This window comes from Panthera pardus, unplaced genomic scaffold, assembly GCF_024362965.1.
Source record: "Panthera pardus isolate Hobbes unplaced genomic scaffold, ASM2436296v1 HiC_scaffold_20, whole genome shotgun sequence".
In the NCBI taxonomy this organism is placed as follows: Eukaryota; Metazoa; Chordata; class Mammalia; order Carnivora; family Felidae; genus Panthera; species Panthera pardus.
In genome coordinates this window covers 79683721-79705005 of record NW_026526766.1, presented here as the reverse complement: position 1 = coordinate 79705005, position 21285 = coordinate 79683721, and the positions used below count along the sequence as shown (strand labels likewise).

General features: G+C 40.7%; 1 protein-coding gene across 1 annotated transcript in view; it reads left to right on the top strand.

Moving 5' to 3' along the window:
* LOC109269885 (complement C5-like) overlaps nucleotides 1-21285 on the top strand; it is an 89845-nt gene that overhangs the window by 63990 nt on the left and 4570 nt on the right. The window contains exons 30-40 of the mRNA XM_019454000.2: nucleotides 220-372; nucleotides 2789-2851; nucleotides 4652-4733; nucleotides 5259-5316; nucleotides 10200-10302; nucleotides 10700-10774; nucleotides 10891-10996; nucleotides 11847-11930; nucleotides 12860-12949; nucleotides 15154-15237; nucleotides 20674-20812. Coding sequence (XP_019309545.2) covers nucleotides 220-372; nucleotides 2789-2851; nucleotides 4652-4733; nucleotides 5259-5316; nucleotides 10200-10302; nucleotides 10700-10774; nucleotides 10891-10996; nucleotides 11847-11930; nucleotides 12860-12949; nucleotides 15154-15237; nucleotides 20674-20812 — 1037 coding nt within the window. The remainder of the gene's footprint in view (nucleotides 1-219; nucleotides 373-2788; nucleotides 2852-4651; nucleotides 4734-5258; nucleotides 5317-10199; nucleotides 10303-10699; nucleotides 10775-10890; nucleotides 10997-11846; nucleotides 11931-12859; nucleotides 12950-15153; nucleotides 15238-20673; nucleotides 20813-21285) is intronic.

Genomic DNA, 21285 nt, shown 5'->3' with positions numbered 1-21285 from the left:
AACTGAGGCCACACCTCCTTCCTCTCCCTGCCAACAGCAGCGTCCCTACTGGGGAGGGAGAGACCTCCACCTAGGAGCCCTTCACCAGTTTCACTCAGTCAGCTGGAGTTTCCCCACTGGTCAGTGCATCCTCACTCTCTCATAAGAAAGCGGATTTGTAAATACAGGGAAGATATAAATGAGCTAAACCTGTTTTTGTGCCTTGCTGATTGCTGACAGGATACGATTAATGCCATCGAGGGCCTGACGGAATATTCACTCCTGATAAAACAACTCCACTTGAACATGGACATCAATGTCTCTTACAAGCATAAAGGTGACCTCCACCGTTATAAGATGACAGAGACGAATTTCCTTGGGAGGCCAATAGAGGTAAATTAAGGACTTTTTATAAAATTTTATAAGTGGGTGGGCCCTTTGAAGTCATGTGTTCCCCTCTTACTTTACAAATGTATCTATTTACTACTTAAAAATACATTGAGTACCTGCTATGTCCCAGGGCACTGGGAATTCAAAAGCAAAGTGTATGAAGAAACTGGGTACTCGGGGAGACTGCTGTTTTAACAGACAGTAAAAAAATAAGAGCCTTGGTAGGGACATGGAAGGACAGAGCAGGGCCTCCTGACCCAAGGTGAGAGGTAGGAATTTGTCAAGTGCGTCCAGATGCGCAGGTTAAATCTGGGAGAATCAGGATGAGTTAGCAAGGTGAAGAAAAGGGGGAAAACATTCTAGTCAGAGAGAACAGTATGCACAAAGGTGCAGTGGTAGAGTGAGAGGGAAGACACGTGTGGACATCCACGTGGTTCCATGTGGGCCCGTCATACACACAAAGTATGGCCAAACTGAGGGATTGGCCTTTGGGTCCCCTGACAGCTTACCCCATGTACCCCTGCTGAATTTTTTTTTTTTTATGAAAACCTCAATGGCCTGTGAAAATTTCCCAAAGTAAAGGACACGTTGGAAGAACTAGTTTCTGTGTCGATAAGAGTAGCTGCTAGTAAACGGCTGCTAACATATATTTTTCTAATTACCACATTTCAGATTCTTTTAGGTCATATTTAAATACACAGATGACTGGAAATAGTTTTTAACTGTCTACATGCTCTACAAATCCATGGTTGGGAGAAGTAAGTAGGCATGAGAAATAAAATTGAACGCGAAAATTAAAAACAATTGGCCCACAGATAAAAGAAAAAGATAGGTATGGATACGGATATATAGACAGAGATATAGAAATATTCCAACACTTGAAAGTCCAGAGACCTCAAATAAAAATCTGCCTCCAAACTCTTAAAAAACCGGACGATCAGGCAACAGGGTGTTGGCCACAGCAAGCACTCTTCAGCCGGTCCCAGTTTCTGGCAGTCACGTGATATGTGTTTGTGTGTGTGTGTGTGTCTGTGTGTGTGTGTGTGTGTGTGTGTGCGCGCTCTTTGTGTGCCCTTGCTTGGTGCCTGGGCCTCTGCAGGCACGTGTGCTTATGGCCCCCAGGGTTGGCAATGTGTCTCCTTTCTCTGGGAGCGTGTAGACTTCACCAGAGGTTCACATTCCAAGCCAATGGTGTAAGATCTCATGAGGAGCTCTTGACCTGAGCGGCAAGGTAGGCCCACCAGAGATGTAACCGCAGTCAATTCTTCTCTACAGGGCTAATGCTGTAAGGGCCTCTTGCCATTTTTAAATAACTAAAACTCAGCCCATGACGCTGTCTTTGTATAAAACTCAGGCTATGAGTATCTAGTCTGGAATATCTCTATGCCAGCATTTCCTGAAATGCATTACCTAACAAAGGTTTGGTGGTCAAGTTAGTGTGGGACACTCTAGTTTAAATGAAGTTAATCAAGTTTGTTCATAGAGGATTCCTACCCCACCCTTCATATGTATGTGAGTAATTGTGGTGACCCGGGGGAAGAATGGGCAATGGAGGGACATGGGGACGGGGGCAGGGCAACAGTATTCATTTCCCAAACCTATCTGTCACTCAAGTTCATAGAACCCATTCCTCATGCAGCATCTTGATGCACTGGCTTTTCAGTAAATGCTGCTATCTTCCATCAGGGAGAACAAGAGAATTGGCCTTGTTATCTACATTTACTAAAATCTAGAGGAAGGGCTGACAACTCTTCATGCACACCGGATCCCCTTTGCACTAGTGTGCTAAGTGAGGGAACGGGCAGCCCGCAGCCTTGGAGCGAGCAAGAAACCTACTCTTTGGGCCTCTTGCTCAGGATGGCCTCTCCCACGCCTTCCACACATCAGGGAGCATTTGTACAACAGAGCTTCTCCGGAGGGGAGGCTTTCTTAACCCAGTCCTGACCTTCGCTCTCCTCCTGCAAGGACGGAAGAAGAGTGTCAGCACCTAAGGATCTGGCAGGCTTAAGTGAGGTGCCGGATGGGGCAACGGGGTTTGAATAAAAGACCAGTGGAAGTGGAGGAGATGAGCCTCCTCCTGAGGCACTGAAAGGGATTTATTCCGTTGGCAAAAGGAGATGAAGATCCAGTTCTATCATAACCATATATAAATGAAAACATAACCCAAAGTGGCTTCTGCTGTGTTGGTTTTGCGGGCTTGCTCAGGAGAGCTCAAGACGTGGTATTCATACGGACAAGGGAAAAGGAATTTCCAGCACTTCTAGCATCTGTGTGCACAGGATCTCCACTGTCTTATCCATTGAATCTCACAGAAGCCCAGAGAGAGGAAGCTGGCAGGTGTCAGGCTACTTTTCATTGTTCTGTCCTCCCTCCCTATTGAAGAAGAAAACAAAGCACAGTTTCTCATCCACCTTTCCAGGTGCCCCTCAATGATGACCTCGTCGTCAGTACTGGGTATAGCAATGGCGTGGCTACGGTGCACGTAAGTATTTCATTGAGAGCCGATTTCAACCATATGTCTGCTTGTCCTAAGTAACATGAAAGAAAGTTAGGGACTTTGCCACAAAGTTACAGAGATCTAGACTTGGGCAACCAGGACTAAAGTAGGATTCATTTACTCGTTCTTTTTAGCTGTCTCAGTAGCGGTCCTCACAATTTCTTTTTGCAGATGGCTACGTTAATCCTTGTACGTATATAGTCTTTGTATTTGTGGAAATTATATATATATATATAATTATACATATATATATAATTTTACAGTTCTGTAGTTGTATGTGCATATGATGCATGTATGTGATTATACACACATACATATCCCTGCTTTCTATGGTTAGTAACATAGTCACATCGCAATTCTCCAGCATCCTTGCAGATTGATGAATATATGTAAGGACTTAAGTTTCTATTATTTTAACTGTAGACTGCATGCACATACACAAACAGCTTAGAGAAACGTGTGACTGACTGCCGAATGGCTAAGATGAACTACATATTCTAAGCATCAGTTAACACTCTACTGATGATTTCAGTTACACTCTTATCTTTGGCATGTCCATTCCGTCTAAGACTTTATGAGATTGCATGGTTGGGTTGGTGGGGGAGACAGACTGTGCATTTTCTCTGTCACTTGTAGTTGCTCTCAGTATATCTACTTCTGGCAGCACCTCTGTCCTTCCCTGCACACCTGTACTTTGTCATTTACTATGGTGGCATGGGGGTTAGGAGAAAACCATACTTCCTGGCCTTGAAGTGTTTTGCATGAAACTAGAGTATACAGGTTCCAGGACAAGAGGCTTAGGAACTTTTCTATACAGTAAAGTACTCAGATTTGACCACATGGGATTTGGCAAGATTCTGCCTGGCTAGATGTCATTTTTTTTTTTTTTTTTTTTTTTTTTTTGCCTACTTGGGCTTCTCAGGTATGTTTCAAATTATAGAGTTCGCTGAAAGTCCAGATGTTGGGAAATGAGTCTTTGCTACACCCCATTTGTACTGGATTGTGGAGTCAATACTTTGGGCATTTCACCTGCAGCAACAGTACAGCCATGATGCCTTCCCCACTGTCCTGTTTTTTGTTTTTTATTCTTAAGTTAGTTAACATACAGTGTAGTCTTGGCTTCAGGAGTAGAACCCAGTGATCCATCACTTACATACGACACAAGTGTCCTCCTTAATGCCCATCACCCGTTTAGCCCATCGCCATCAACCCTCAGTTTGTTCTCTGTATTTAAGAGTCTCTCTTATGGTTTGCCTCCCTCTCTGTTTTTATCTTATTTTTCCTTCCCTTCCCCCATGGTCATCTGTTAAGTTTCTCAAATTCCACATATGAGTGAAGTCATGTGATATATGTCTTTCTCTGACTTATTTCACTTAGCATAATATCCTCCATTTCCATCTATGTTGTTGCAAATGGCAAGATTTCATTCTTTTTCATCACCAAGTAGTATTCCATTATATATATTTGTGTGTGTGTGTGTGTGTGTGTGTGTGTGTGTGTGTGTGTGTGTATACATACATACATACCACATCTTCTTTATCAGTTGATAGACATTTGGGCCCTTTCCGTACTTTGGCTATTGTTGATAGTGCTTCTATAAACATTGGGGTGCATATGCCCCTTTGAATCAGCACTCCTGTATCCTTTGGATCAATTCCTAGTAGTGCAATTGCTGGGGCATAGGGTAGTTCTCATTTTAATTTTTGGAGGAACCTCTACACTGTTTTCCAGAGTGGCTGCCCTGTCCTGTTTTAAATAGACTATTGTTCACACGTCCCAACGTAGGTAACAACCGTGGTTCAGAAAACCAGTACTTCTGAGGAAATCTGCAGCTTTCATTTGAAAATTGAAGCCCAAGACATAGAAGGTAAAACAGAACGATACACACTGTAATTGTGTGCCTTTTTTTTTCTACCTGTGGCCTTCACATCCCTCTCCTGGTGGGTTGGTGCTCTCCTCCACTCCAAAAGCAAGCCCCCTTGCACCCTGAGGTACCCCTCTAACCTTGGCTCTGGGGTCAGGGTACATGCTCTCCTCTGCCCTGATAGCTTCCATTTGTGGCTCAAAGGCCTGTTCCTACAGGAAACTTTCCGGCCACCAGTGAATCCAAGCATCGGCCCTTCCTCCCTCCAACCTTCTGCAAACACGTTACCTTCAATAACTCCTTCCTTAAATCGTAACTTCTTTGAGAGCAGGGAACTGTTACAGCTATTGGTATTGTCAGCAGCCATGAATTGCCATTAAAATCACCAGCAGCGCCAGCTTCCAAGTCAAAAATCATGTTTAAATGTGTTCAGGGACCTTTTCGTTAATTATTCTGTTGCGACAGGGCACAAAACAGCTAAGAATGGTTTACTCTCATTTTTTGTTTGCTTGTTTTTTGTATGTGCAGCTTCCAGCTACAGACGCTACAGCGACTCAGATTACAAACGCATAGTAGCATGTGCCAGGTAAGCCTGTTTCCACAGAGGGGAGCACAGACTCAGGGCCTCACTTGTGCCGTGGTATTATCTCTTTACATCTTTTGGAGTTTTAAGATGGCCGGAAGATGCAAAATTGTGCGCTTGTTAAAATGCAGAACATAATGGGTATTCTTTTAAAAAAATTTTTTTTCAACATTTATTTATTTTTGAGACAGAGAGAGACAGAGCATGAATGGGGGAGGGTCAGAGAGAGGGAGACACAGAATCTGAAACAGGCTCCAGGCTCTGAGCTGTCAGCATAGAGCCCGACGCGGGGCTCGAACTCACGGACCACGAATCATGACCTGAGCCGAAGTTGGCCGCTTAACCGACTGAGCCACCCAGGTGCCCCCATAATGGGTATTCTTAGCTACTTTGTAGAACAGCTTCATTTTTGCTCATAGTTTTCCCTCCCACATTTGGCCTTCTTCTAATTCAAACACTATAATATCTATTTTTTCTGTCTTCCAGAAAGGTAGAGAGGAGATAGAAGGATGAGGAAAAGAAAAAGCAAAAGATTTTCTTGTAAGCAGCTTCTACTCTCTTACTTAGATCCCATTCCCCCAGAAAATTCCCTAGCCATTATCAGCCAGTGGTTCTCAACTCAGGCTGCACATGGAAGTCAGCTGGAGAGCTTTTCGAACTATCCAAAACTCTAGCCTCACCCCCAGAGGTTATCCTGATGGCAGCCAGTGTCGAGAGCCACCAGCCCTCCGCCGGCTAACTCAAGAGCCCTGAACTGGCCACTGTATCAGTTTCCTGTTGCTCCTTGGTAACAATTTACCAGACACTTAATGGTTACAAAGCCCAGATTTATTCTCTTACAATTCTGGAGGTCAGAAGTCCTGCCTGAAATCAATGGGCTGCCTTCCTCCTAGAGGCTCTAGGGGAGAATCCACTTCCTTGCCTCTTCCAGATGCTGGAGGCCACCATCTCCCCTGCTTCTTTCCCTTATAAAGACCCTAGTGATTACACTGGGCACCCCCCCTCCCCCCCCAGATAATCCAGAATAATCTCTTGATTGCAAGACCCTTAAATTAATCACATCTGCAAGTCCCTTTTGCTGCATAAGGTAACGTATTCACAGGTTCAGGGAATTAGGACGTGGACGTCTTCAGGGGCCATTATTCTATGTGTACGTATCTTAGTGCTCACATAGAGTGAATCAGTCAGTGGCAAAGCCATGTTCGAGCGCAGGCTTCTGCCTTCTTCCTTTCATTACCCCTCAGCACTTCCTGTTGGGCTCTGTTTCCTTATTCTTCATATTCTCAATAGCTGATTTCTGTGGTTGGTACTCTGCTGATTTTACTGATCATCACATGTGATGTCAAAGCACTCAGTATGGATAACTCAGAAATTCCATCGCGTTGTGTCATAGATTTGAGATGAAAAGGATTTTAGGGATGATATTGTAATCCCTTATTTTAGAAATAAAGACGGGCGCCTGGGTGGCTCTGTCCGTTAAGCCTCCGAATCTTGGTTTCGACTCAGGTCATGATCTCACAGTTTGTGAGTTTGAGCCCTGCATCAGGCTCTGCACTGACAGTGCTGGGCCTGCTTGGGATTCTCTCTCTCTCTCTCTCTCTCTCTCTCTCTCTCTCTCTGCCCCTCCCCTGCTCATGCTCTCTCTCTTTCTCTCCAAATAAATAAATTAACTTAAAAAAAAGTTTAGAAATAAAGAGACAGAGACACAAAGAGGTGAGGTAACCTGCCAAGTTGTCACAGAGTTGGTGGCAAAGCCAGGGCCTCAAGCCGCAGACCCTGACACCCAGTCCAGGATCTGAGCCACCTCCTCCAATCAGTATAACCTGAGCCCACTGACCTCAAGGAACAGCACACTGCTTCCCACTGCCTCCTTCCCAGCCATTGCCAATGCTTGCCCAATCTCTCTCTCTTCAGGATTCCCTCACTGGCCAGTCTGCTCACGATATCTCCTTCCATCCCTGTCCAGTCTCTGCCCTCTGTTCCCTCTCAGACATCCTTCCTCATTCCCTCATGTCTTTCTGCGAAGAAGGTTCCCCTTTCCCTTCCTCCTAACTGCCATTTCTGCTCTTGGGTACCTCTCTTCTGGGGGAGTTGTCTTTATATTCACAATACTTGTCACAGGGAGAGGTGAGCAAACTTGTTCAGGGCAAAGCCAGAGTCACGGCGTGGGACCCTATAGTGGGCGCAAAGGAGGGCTCTCTGATAGTGGAGGAGGCCACCTGGGGGGTAGCCTCTGCTGCAAAGTCCTCATGTGACCTGTAGCAAACCAGCTCACTTCTCTGGGCCTCTTCTGTAGGGCAAGGATACCGAACTATCTCATCCCCAGGTGTTTTCCAATTCTTATGTTCCACAGCTGTGCAATACCTACAAAGGCTCTTATCAAACCCTCATTCATGAGAGGGACACCTGCGTGGCTCAGTCCGTTAAGCTTCCGACTCTTGATTTCAGCTCAGGTCGTGATCTCACAGTTTTTGGGTTCAAGCCCCACATCAGGCTGTGCACTGATACCGTGGAGCCTGCTTGGGACTCTCTCTCTCCCTCTCTCTCTCTCTGTCCCTCTCCCCTGCTCATGCTTTCTCTCTCACTTTCAAAAATTTAAACTTAAAAAAAAAACCAAACTCATTCATTTGAATTCATTGACAGGAGGCCTAATTCCAGATTGCTAACATACAAAAGAAGGCAAATGGAGATGTAATATTGAATTTTCTATTTTTTGACTTTTACAAATTCGGAACAGAATGTTCAAAAAAGCCAGGTGGAATATGCTTTGGCTCTGTAAAGCTGAAGTGAGGTTGGATAAAGTCCAAAAGTGACTGTGTAGTACTTATTTATGTGAAAAATTCTCTGCCATCCAATATTCTCTCTCCTGATTAAAAACAAAAAACAAAACAAAACAAAAACAAAAACAAAAAACCACACCAGCATACAGTTTCTGTATTCAGGGGGTCTCTTTCCTGTATTTAGCTTCTTATAACCTCTCTGTTGTATCCATAAGAGAAGAAAAAAAGGATTTCTCTTCTCTCCTCTCTGAACAAAATGCCTTTGGGGGAGATTGCTGTCTTTGGCAGCAGGCAAGGGGCTTCTTGAAAGGAAGGTTTCTGTTCCATGGTTGAAACAGTCACCATGGCAACCAGTCATCAAGGCTCCAGCAACTTTTCATAGACATTCTCCATTCAGGAGGCCCTTTTCCATTCTGTTGACAGAGGATTTGCATCTGTGAGCAAGGGGTCTCTGCTTCTGGTGATACTCACCCGCCCAGTTACGGGGAGATGTCCAGATATCACTTTACAGTTCCACGTTGTCTTACAGTCTGTTGTTAATTGTTAATTTGGTGAAGAATGGGGTTAAATTTCTGTAACCAGAGATTTTATAATATCTTTTACGGTAACTATTACATGCAAGACATCTAAGGGGGTCTGCCCTGATTAGGTGCAATTGGGGGAAAGAGATCCCTTGCCACCTCTATCTCAAATAAAGCCTCCCATTTAATTAAAACTCAGTCCTTCAGGTGAGATCACTTTATCTGCCCCCCTACGACACTGTCTCCCCCGTTTCTTCCTTTAATCCTGATTGATCTTTAAGCTCCACTCTCAAAAGTCTGGCTACCTGTCAAGCATCTTGAGGTGAAGCTGGGACCTGAAACTCAACCTTTGCAGAACCACACTCTGCCCCTGTCCCTGGGCCCCAGTCCCGGACCTGCCAACTTGCCCCTTTTAAATCTTCTAATTCTGCTTAATGGTAGCATCAACCTCTGCCACTCAAAACGAAGCCTTGGAATTATAAATATAAAACTAACACACAAGTTCATTCTTCTTCACAGTTTATTTTACAAATAAGAAAATCAGCTCTAGAAAGGGAGAACAATTTGTGGAAATGTCTCAGCCGAACTGGGTGAATCCCAAGTTTCCTGATTCCCCAGTTCAGTGGTTTTTTTTTCTCTCTCTTATCAGAAAAACAAAAAAAACTTAAACACTAAATCTCCCATTTTACCCCCTTTGCCTTTTTCCTTAGCTTCCTCCCAAACACAATTCCTAGCAAAGGATAGTCCTCAAACACTTTTTTAAAATAAATTATCTATTGGGGCACCTGAGTGGCTCAGTTGGTTAAGCACCTGACTTCAGCTCAGGTCATGATCTCGTGGTTTATGGGTTCGAGCCACGCATAGGCTCTATGCTGACAGCTCAGAGCCTGGAGCCTGCTTCAGATTCTGTGTCTCCCTCTCTCTGCCCCTCCCATGCTTGTGCGCTCTCTCTTTCTCTCTCTCTCTCTCTTAAAAATGAATACACATTAAAAATTTTTTTAAAGAATAAATTATCTATTATGGAAAATTTAGAAAACACAGAAAAGCATGGGTAAGAAAAAGAGATCATCACTTATAATCTCACCATCCAGAGAAAGTAGCTGCTAACATTTTAGGTATTTCCTTCCAGTCTTTTCCTAAACATGTTTATTGAGTCTTTTTCCAATATAGAACTAATTTTCTTTTTCAAATGTGCTCTGTTAGAAAAAAAGAACTAGAATAGAAATCAAGAGGTTTATGCAGCTCTGGGGTGAACTAGTCATGTGACCTTGAACAAGTACCTTACTCTCATCCTCAGTTTCCTCAACTAGTTAATTAAAGAGCTTGGACTGAATGACTTCTATGATGTTTTCCAGCTCCAGAATGGTGGTCCATTTAAAGTATTTGCCAAGTGAGCAAGAGTTAGAATAGATGACTCAAAAGTCTCTTGCAACTCTAAAATTTAGAGATTGCAATGCATGTATTGTAGAGAGGCAAGGAAGTGGAGGCCCAAATTAAAAATTAAAGCCTACTAAGAAATAAGACCTTTTCTTGAAGAATCTTGTCCACGTATCTATTGCATTTCCTAATCTCTAATTTGTTTTAGCTACAAGCCCAGCAAAGAAGAATCATCATCGGGATCTTCCCATGCAGTGATGGATATCTCTTTGCCTACTGGAATCGGTGCAAACCAGGAAGACTTAAAAGCTGTAAATGTTGTCTTTTACATATGGTTATGGATGTTTGGTTTTCTTTACTGCATTATTTTACAGATAAAGCTATTTTCTTTCCTTTTAATATATCACTTTCATGGAACCACCTAGAATATTCTTTCCAAACCAACAATCTACCTAAGCTTTGATTTTCCGAAGTAAAGTGGGGACATATGTGTGCATGGTCTGAACAAAATGTGAGTGCATATGATAACATGTCCAGACTTCTTCAAGAAGAGGAGCTGCTTTTCAGCTTTTTTGAATAGTGGATTACATCCCCATGTCTAACATCCCAATATTGGATGAAAGAATTTAAACAAAAAGATCAACTTTGAGAAAAAAATTTTTTTAAAGATCATGAAATTAAATTCAAGCCTTCACTTTCCTCTCTTAGCTTGTGGAAAGGGTGGACCAACTATTAGCTGATTACCAAATCAAAGATGGACATATTATTCTGCAACTGAATTCGGTAAGTTCCACCTCCCACCGTTCTCCGTTTCCAATCACTATCCAAAATCTACAGGCTAAAAATGCTGAGTCTCTTCTCTCCCATTAATTTCCTCAAACCTTGAATTTGTCGGACAGATTCCTTCTGATGAGTTCCTTTGTGTTCGGTTCCGGATATTTGAGCTGTTTCAAGTTGGGTTTCTGAATCCTGCTACTTTCACGGTGTATGAATACCACAGACCAGGTAATCAGCTTGACTTGAAGATTTCTGCAGAGGATGACTTTGCCTTCGTTACACTACTCACCGCATCTCTCGTTTTTGGAGAAGCCCATTTCCCCCGCCCCCCTATTTCTTTCATCCTCCAAGAATCACCTTGTCCACTGATAGTCTCATCACATTTTGCCAAGGGCTCCGTTGTAGCAGTTGTCACATTGCTTTGTTGTTATCTGTTTGCATGTCTTTCTCACCAAACCCAGATGGAAGGCTTTCGTCCTTGTGCCCCCAGCATCTAACCCAGTGTTCAGTATATAACACGTATTGATAAATGTTGAGTGAATGACCCCCACTTTTGATCACTCAGCCTCTAATACTAAGTGATTGGAGAGCTCTTTGGGTCACAGGGCAGACAGGTCCACATTAAGCAGTTCTACTTATTCCAAAAAAAAAAAAAAATTCTTAAAATGAACCAAACTCTCATATCCATTCATTCTAGTTGTGTCTTCTGGAATCACATGGAACACACTCAGCCCCACTTCCCCTGTTCTTCTCCAGCCCAAACAATTACAGCTCTTTCGATTGACTCTCGTGTAACACAATTTATTTCCTCTCATTTATGGAAGCACCAAATATTTTAATTCTAAGAAATAAATATGAAACAGTAAGTTTCAAGCATAGAAAGGCAAGTCTTTGAGGGAGGGTGGAAGGGGCCCATGCCAGGAGAGGCAATTCACAATTTAACCTCCCTGCACCTAAGTTACAAAATCGAAAGGTTTGGGATACGTGATCTCCAAGTTCCCATGGGAGACTCACTGATCCATGAATGTATTGAGAGTTAATCAAGCCACTTCTCCTAACTATGTTTTCATTGCCACAGATAAGCAGTGCACCATGTTCTATAACCCATTCGATGCCAGACTGCAGAAAGTCTGTGAAGGAGTAACATGCAAATGCATAGAAGGTAAACTTCATTTAACATGTTTAGGCTGCATGCTTGTTTAAAGCAGCCACTCATAATCCAGGGCTAATCTGGGGGAAGCTATTTGACAAACTCATTTCTCAGAAGTAGACATATAATCTCAGCTGATTGAAAGCTGATTCCTTTAATATGATAAAACTACTCAACAACTCGTGAACATCCTGATAGCTTCTACTATACAGAGCGGGAGAAACACCCTCTAGACAATTGTTGGATATCAGAGGGATAGCATGATGCGAAATTTTTACTTTTCACATGGTCTTTTTAATGTAATAGGACCACAACCTAAGAGAACAGAGGCTCAAGACTGAGCCACTAGCTCCTCTTTCTTTTTTTTTTTTTCCCTTGTCCTTCCCACTTTGTGACATCTCTGTTTATTGTTCAGTTACCTTCAGTCTTCTGTAAACCTAAGACAGTCTTCTTGGTCAAGAAAAAGACCCAGAACCCAACAACAGTCAACAACCGATTCCATGTGGGTCTGAGCTGGTTTGGGGTTTATTTTGTTTTTCAGAAACCTTAACATCTATACATTTCTTAGGTACCTACTATACCATTTTATAACCGTAAATCAGTCCAGTTATCATCTTGGTTCCTTCAAGGCAGGAAGGGAATGGGAAAATTTTCCTCCTTTCTTCCGTGAAAACATATACATTTCTAAAGAACTGAATGTGGAGTGACTGCCCATTCTAAGCCTTCATGTTCAAGATTTTGTTTGTGCTTGTGTCTGTTTTGGTTTTGCTTTGCATAATGTTTTACTTTGTGGAAGAGGAGAAAATGGACAGGTTGTAGGTGTCTGGTATTTGTAAGGTTATACTGGATTGTCTCAGGACTCATGAGAACTGTGTTTAATGCAAAGGGAGTGGCTGCTTCTTTACGTTAACCTAACTTTTAGCACTTTTCGCAAAATCCAGCTGACTGCGGACAGATGCAGACAGAATTGGATCTGACAATCTCTGCAGATGCTAGAAAAGAAACAGCCTGTAAACCAGACATTGCCTATGGTAAGTTCAAAGGTTCAATGTAGAGTTCCATTAAACATGAGATGTTATGAATACGTGATCAGTTAGAAAGATCAACAACCTTTCACAATGATTATATCTGTGAATACTGTACTCCATGTGTTCCCTTGAAGGAAAATGCCATCAATTTTTGGCATTAACATGCAAAATTATTCATCCTTCAGGAAAGAAATGTAACTTTCATTTAAAATGATTGGAGTGATGTACACACCTGGCCAAGACACTTTACTCCAATAGATCACATTGAATTAAACATATTGAATTAAACTGAACTAAAATATAGTTAAAGAAAACTTTTGAGAAGCCAGGAAGATGTAAGATTTCACTAGCATATTCTTCCAGTCAATAGAGCAGAGGGAGAGACAAAGGTGGTTCGGGGGCTTGGAGTTTTTTCAAACTCCCTTTAAAGACAAGGTAAAAATATTGGTACTAAATCATTTTAAATGTATGCAGAACTGCAATCTTTCACTTCAAAAGGAGCATCTCCTTCTGTTTACCCGGAGCACAGAGCTAAATCTGATGCCCAGTATGGTTGTAGTCTTGTTTTCTACCCATAGTTTCTAGTGTTTATTTATTTCTGGTGTGTGTGTGTGTGTGTGTGTGTGTGTGTGTGTGTGTGTGTGTGTGTGTTTTGAGAGAGAAAGAGAGCATTTTGTACACTATCTCAAACCATGTGTGTGTGTGTAAGTAGGGTGTTATTTATAAATGAAAGATAAGTACATCTAATTCAGCACTTTGTGTTTACCAACTGTTTTCATATATGGCTCCTCTGTGGGGTCCCCTAAGACTTCTTTGAGGTAACAGAGAATTATCTACATTTTGCCAGTGAAGAAACTGAGGCTCAGGGAGACTCAGTAATTTGTTCAAATTTATGCAAGAAGTCAGTAGGAAAATGAGGATGCATCCTGGTCTCCAGTGTCATTTCCGTTATATTATACTGACCTCTCTTAGTGGAAATGCAGCCATCTCAGGATGAATTGGGTATGGTTTATAGGCTTTCTTTTTTTAGAATTCATCTTGATTTTTTTAAAAAAGCTAAAAAAGCTGCCTAACTCAGCCAAGACCCACTGCAGGTTTTAAAACACATTAAGATTTGAATACTATATTGTTTAATAAATAAAAATTTCACCAAATTATTTCTTCCCTCCATTTTAGAACTATTTTAACTCTTGAATATCAAAAACCTGTTTTAACACATAGAATAAATGCAATCTGGATGTAGTTTATTATTCTCAAGAAAAGGCTTATCTGGCTTTTTTGAAGACTATGGGTTGATATTAGAATAATAAAATAAAAACAAAATAAAATATTTCCCTCTCTCCACCTATGTCCAGAGCAGGTACGTTGCCCATATGCACCATAGAGACATAAATCTGAAATTCGGGACATTTTAAAATCTGTTTTAAACTACTAATTCACTCAGCTTTTGTTCTGGCACAATGAGTTCATTCATCTAGCTCGCTAGCTAGAATCCCCAAAATGGGCAAACCTTTCAGATCATTCACTTCAACCCCACCCAAAGCAAAAGTGAGATCTTTTCTTAGGCCACATAGATGGGATAGATCTCTTTAAGCTTCCCATTCCAAAAGTGAGATCAAATACCATGGATTAAAAGGTAACGCCTGAAGGAAGAGAAACCAGGGTAGAGAATGTCTCGTGTCAGATAGCTGTCAATCCAAGCAAAGATGAGTCAGAAAACGGAATCCTGTCAAAACCCAAAGATCAAAGCCAGTGGAGGTAGGCAAAGGATCAAGGCAAGGAGACAGGAGGCCCACAGGGCAGGCCTGAATGGTAGATAAACTGTCTGTGGGCCTATGGAGAAGGATCTCCTCCACGTTCCCCATGGGTGTGACCCCACTAATCTTAAAGGATCAGAATCTGAACACTCCATCTAACAAAGGCATATTTTTGTCTGTTTAGTGTGCTTCTGTCTTTTAATTTAATATTGCTCTTATCCCGATCAGCCCGTTCTGTAACAGTGGCGAGGGCAAATGGTTCTAAGTAGAATGGAACCATGAGTCATTATCAGAATCTAGGAAGGCCTTTTGAAAGAAATGAGATTTACCTCAGGGTGCCCGTAAAAGCTTGCTATGCTTCCTTTCTCATTTGTTTGACAAACTCTGGCTTCTACTGGACACGGCATTAGTGACATTAAGCATGAATTCTTGTGTTGTTTCTTCTACCAGCTTATAAAGTTCGTATCACATCCATCACCAAAGAAAATGTCTTTGTTAAGTACACGGCAACCCTCCTGGATATCTACAAAGCTGGTGAGAATTCATTCATTTATTCTTTCACTCCACCAATATTTAGTACTTACTATGGGCCATTTTATTAGACACAGAGAAAACAACTTGAATAACACAACCAGAGTTCCTGCCTTCATAAACCTTATATTCCATAATATAAGGAGACACGTGTTTTTAAAAAGGAAATGAAAAAAACAAATTAAACAATTATTAATCATAGCCAGCACTATATTTGAGATATGGAATTAGTGTGGGAAGCTTCTGTATTGTGATAACAGACGGCATCGTTTAGGGGTGTGGCCATTAAAGGGACGGGGCAGAGAGGGGACCAAATATGCAAAGGCCCGAGACAGCAAGCAACTAGGCATCATCAGGGAACTGATGAACCCCGGGTGACTGGGCTGTAATGAGACAGGGAGAGCCTAGCGTGAGAAGAGGCTGAGAGATAGACATGAGCTGGGTCATACAGGGATTTATAAGGCATGGCTAGAAATTTGGATTTTATTCTAGAAGTCCAAAGGGAAGCTAATAAAAGGTTTGAGGTAGGCAAATAGCATGATCTGATTTATGATTTTAAAAGATCACTCTGGGGGTGCCTGGGTGGCTCAGTCGGTTGAGCATCCGACTTCGGCTCAGGTCATGATCTCACTGTTTGTGAGTTCAAGCCCGTGTCAGGCTCTGTGCTGACAACTCAGAGTCTGGAGCCTGTTTCAGATTCTGCGTCTCTGGCTCTCTCTGCCCCTCTCCTGCTTATACTCTGTTTCTGGCTCTCTCTCTCTCTCAAAAATAAATAAACATTTAAAAAATTGAAAAAAAAAGAAAAAGAAAAGAAAAGATAACTCTGGCTTTCTTCTGTTGGAGGGAACACAAATAGAAAGAGGGAAACCAGTTAAGGACATCTGTGAAGTGCAAAGGCTTGGGTTAGAGGCTCAGTGAAGATAAATGAGAGTTTCAATAACCAATAGAATAAAATGAACTTGTATGTAAAATAACACATAAAACATTTAAAAATATGTTCCCTTTTATTCTCTAATCAAACTAAGCTATAAATGTTATAATGCTGCTTGTCAAATTACATAAATTACCACACAAATGATTCATTAAATCATTCTTTTTTAAATGTTTATTTATTTATTTTGAGAGAGAAAGTGAGAGTATGTGCGCACGCACAAGCTGAGGAGGAGCAGAGAGAGGGAGAGAGAGAATCCCAAGCAGGCTCTGTGCTATCAGCTCAGAACCTGATGTGGGGCTCAACCTCAGGACTGTGAGATCATGACCTGAGCCGAAATCAAGAGCTGGACGCTTAACCAACTGAGCCACACAGGCGCCCCCATTAAATCATTCTAATAATTCCAAATAAGTTTTTTATTTTTAGAAATTGTCAGTTTTATTTTGCTTGCCTCACTACAGGATTGCCCATCTGAGCTTTGATTTGACAATGAGGAACCACCTCAAACATTTCCAATTACATCTTTATTGCATTGATAGTCTTTACACAACCTATAATCTCAATAAGTAATTTCTCCTATAGTGACAGTATTGTTCATGGTAATGAAGTCTCTCTCAGCTCAAGCTAAAGTGGTAGTAATTACATTCAAAATGTTTCTAGTCCTTTGGATACTGTCTGACATTTTTCATGTTCAACATATCTCTATTATCAGCTAAATCATAAAAACAATTTATTGAAATGCCATGTTTAGTTTTCCCAATTTTCTTCATTTTTATTCCCCTTCAACCCTCAGTTTTCCAAATGTCATAGGCAAAACTGTAGACTTCATAAATTTTTTAAAAAACTGAAAAGTTTGTCATATTTTTAACTCTTGTCACTAAAACAAAAATATTTTCATAAATTCGCTGTTCCCTTAAATTGACTTTATTTTGTTTTATGTCAAATTTATGATCATTCTTGATTTTATAACACCTCTTGTTCCACTTTTGTAGTTTCCTTTACTTATTTTTATATGGTTTTATCATTCTGTAATCTGTGAGCTTATCAAAACTGAAATATCTTTTCTTGAACAGCTAAAGATGATATTGACAAAATTGCTAGACTATCATAAGCAAATCACCAAAAAGTATATCTATCCACTTTCTAAATATTTGCTCCTATAACACAATTGTGTACATAATTATGAATCAAAGTGAATCTATCAAACTTATAATTTCCAAACTGCCTTCACGATTCTAGCACTACCAGCTGCCCATCAAAATCCCAATATTTTTCCAATTTTGATTATTGCAATTGTTTTCATTATTACAATTTTTAAAGCTTTCTTCTTATTACTTACTTCTGTCTAGTGTGTATTAGATATGTGGTAGTAAACACTAAATTTATTAAGACAATATTTAAAGTGATCTTTTGCTTGGCTCGTATCTTTATATTGTCCAGAGACACTTGATATCTACTTGATACATAATTCAGTCAAAGCCAAATTGAACAGCTGGGAACTTCCAAATTTTTGCTGAAGCCCAGACTCCTCTTTGGCATTGCATCTGCACCAGTAAGGAGTTCACATGAATATTCCTCATTGACTCCATTCTCTCAAACAGTTGTTCAGTTATTCCTTCTAGTACCTTGATATCAATAAAACCCATTAAGCAGTCTTCGAAGTCGGCAGGTTTTTTTTACATTATTTTAAACACTTTTGATGTTAAGTACTTGATTTTCTCAATAATTATTGAAATTTAAGGGGCGCCTGGGTGGCTCAGTCAGTTAAGCGTCTGACTCTTGATTTCAGCTCAGGTCATGATCTCATGTTTCATGGGATCAAGCCCCACATCGGGCTCTGTGCTGACAGTGCAAAGTCTGCTTGGGAGTCTCCCTCTCCCTCTGCCCCTCCCCCACTCTCATGTGCTCTCTAAATTAATTAATGAATTAATTAATAAACAAGTAACATTTTAAAAAAGAGTTTAATAAAAAAATATTGGAATTTAATTTTATCACCTTATTTAGATTTTCCAAAAAGCTGTGCTCTCATTTCAGTAGATATAAATTTTACAATAAGTAGGACCATAAATCTAAATTGCAATATGTTTATATTGATTTTCTTTCTCTTTTGATATTCTATCAAGAGTTTTGAGTCTGAAAATGCTTGATCATTGTTAGCCATAGACTAGAGTTGGATCTAATAATACTTTCCAAATATTTATTTGGTGGATCAATACTCTGATAAAATGCTTTTCTGGTTTTTATTGTTTCAAATGTTTCACTGTATGAAATTGATTTAGCATGTTATTCTGTTTTTTTCTCATTGATGATCACAAAGTTTGTTTATTTGAACCATGATCGTCATTCTGACAAAACAGGTGTTTAGCACTTTGATCGTTTCACAGCCCAACTTTTGCGCACCAATTGCATCCAGCTTTCACCTTATAAGCAATAATAAGCCATTCCTATTTTTGCTGAAATAATCAAGTGCTTTTCATTACAGAAATGCAAGTTATTTGTTTTATTTTGCACCGATTCTTGCACAGAATCAAAAGACATTCCAGACTGTTCTCAATTTTGTGCAGTATCAGATGATTCCCAAGCTATAGTTCTTTTAATTTTTTTTAATGTTTATTTATTCTTATTTATTTAAATTTTTTTTTGTTTTTTACATTTATTTTTGAGAGAGACAGAGACAGAGACAGAGCATAAGCGGGGAGAGGCAGAGAAAGAGGGAGACACAGAATCCAAAGTAGGCTCCAGGCTCTGAGCTGTCAGCACAGAGCAGAGCCCAATGCAGGGCTCAAACTCACGGACCACAAGACCACGACCTGAGCCGAAGTCAGACACTTTACCAACTAAGCCACCCAGGTGCCCCTAATGTTTATTTTTTGAGAGGCAGAGAACAATGAGAGAGAGAGGGAGACACAGAATCTGAAGCAGCTCTAGGCTCTAAGCTGTCAGCACAGAGCCTGATGAGACCATAACCTGAGCCAAAGTCAGGCACTTAACTAACTGAGCCACCCAGGTGCCCCCCAAGCTGTAGTTCTTTTTAATATCATTTCTTTTCTGTTCTCCTGTCCATTCAGAAGATTCACATTTATGACATTTAAAAGGAAATGTTAAGAAAATTTTGCATAATTTATTATCTCTTCTTTCTGGGTGTTTATTTTTTAATATATACAAATTTTAAATGTCTATAAATATCAAAACATCACACATTTACCACTTACCCAAGAATTGCTGCACACTAACAATAAGCCAAACTAAAACCTAAACTATTTAAAACAGAGAGCAATTATACAGTTCAAGGATAATGACAAGTTGGTGTTTCCCCCAAAACACAGGGTGCTTGGAGTGAAGATATAAATGGGGAAAAAAAAAAAAAAAGATCAGTGATTGTTGAGCCAAGGTTAATTATTCCCTCTTTCTGAATATGCTTGAAATTTTCCATAACCAGAGGCTTTTAAAAATAATGATAAGGCCGTGACAGGGGCTGAGTTGGTAAACAGTGCTGGGAATATTGTTTAGATATTGCTGCCAGGGGAAGTCATGTATGTTTTAATGGTCATCAGGAGAGCTGATGTGTGCACACTAGTTAAAGAACACTAATTAAAGTTTGCCATTGATGTAGTTACTATTATGTACAGGTTCAGAAGATTTTCAGGATTTAATGCTTAGGATAACTCTGTCAGAGTTTAATAACTGATCATCAGTCCTGAATCTATAGCGATGAATCAGGCCCAGTCCCTGCTTCAAGAAGCTTCCAGCCTAGCTGAAGATACATGTGGGGTGAAATACTGTGATAGAAGCTCAAGTATAATGGGAGTAAGGGAGAGACAGAGAGATATTTATGAGAAAGAGCCTCTGGGAGTGTTTACTGGATACCTTGAGAATTGATGATGTGTTTGAGGATGGGTAGAAATTTAACAGGACAACATGGGGAGGAATGCATTCCAGGTAGGAGAGATAGCTTTTTGCCAATCTCTGAGTTCTTTGGGAATCCCAAGTTATCCTCCTTAAAATTTTCCAAGTCCTTCACACGGCTTACATTTTTCTACAAAGTTGTCCATTGCCAGCTACCAAATACTTTTTTGGTATTTTGGGGATTAATATTGTTTAACTATAGAGACGTTCTTTTAATTCCTGTTTCTACAGGAGTTACAATAACAAGCACTTATACAGCACTTGTTGTGTTCTAATCACTTTTCATATATATGTTAACCCATTTAATCTCACATCAGTTTCCCAAGGTGGGTTTCATCGTCACTCCCATCTTTCAGATGAGGGACCTGAGCCTCATTTGTCCGGGTCCACACAGCCAGCAAGCAGCAGAGCTGAGGTTTGTCCCAGAGAGCCTGATTCCAGATTCCAGAGTCTTAACCATATAGACATTGTCACTTTCCAATTGCCACTCGAGATAAACATATACTCTTGAGTAAATAGCCACGAGGTACTAGAATTCTGAGAGTTTATAATCGTGACATTATAACATGAATGTGATAACCTTACATGTGTGTGCCTCTCAGGAGAAGCTGTTGCCCAGAAAGACTCTGACGTCACCTTCATTAAAAAGGCAACGTGTGCTAATGCTGATCTGGAAAAGGGAAGACAATATTTGATTATGGGTAAAGAAGCCCTCCAGATAAAATACAATTTCAGTTTCAAGTAAGTCATTTTGGAGTCCCTCTGATCTTTCCTTCAAAACTAGGTGTAATTTATTCTTAAATACACTATACGTTTCTCATGTGTCCTGCTATTAACCAACAAACCATTAGGAGCATAAATAAAATAATGTGAATTTACACTTGACCTTAGCCAAAAGGCCAAGAAGCAATGAAACAATGAGAATTGGAAACAAAGAACTACTTATAACCATAAGGGTAGCCGGGAACTCAATGACGGACAAACCGACTGAGCACCTGGGTGTGTAGGTGTTTCTGAAGGCGCCCCTCCAACCCCCTCTCCGCCACATCTGCCCCCTCAATAAGTTCTCAGACTGTTCTGTTTGTAAAGAGGGAGATGTTTAAATACGCATCTTATGATCTCTTCTTAAAAAAATAGATCTTGAAACAGATGCCATTCCCGCCTTTAATTGTGGGGCCCCAAGCAGCTTCATGAGATTTGAGGGTTTGTGGCCC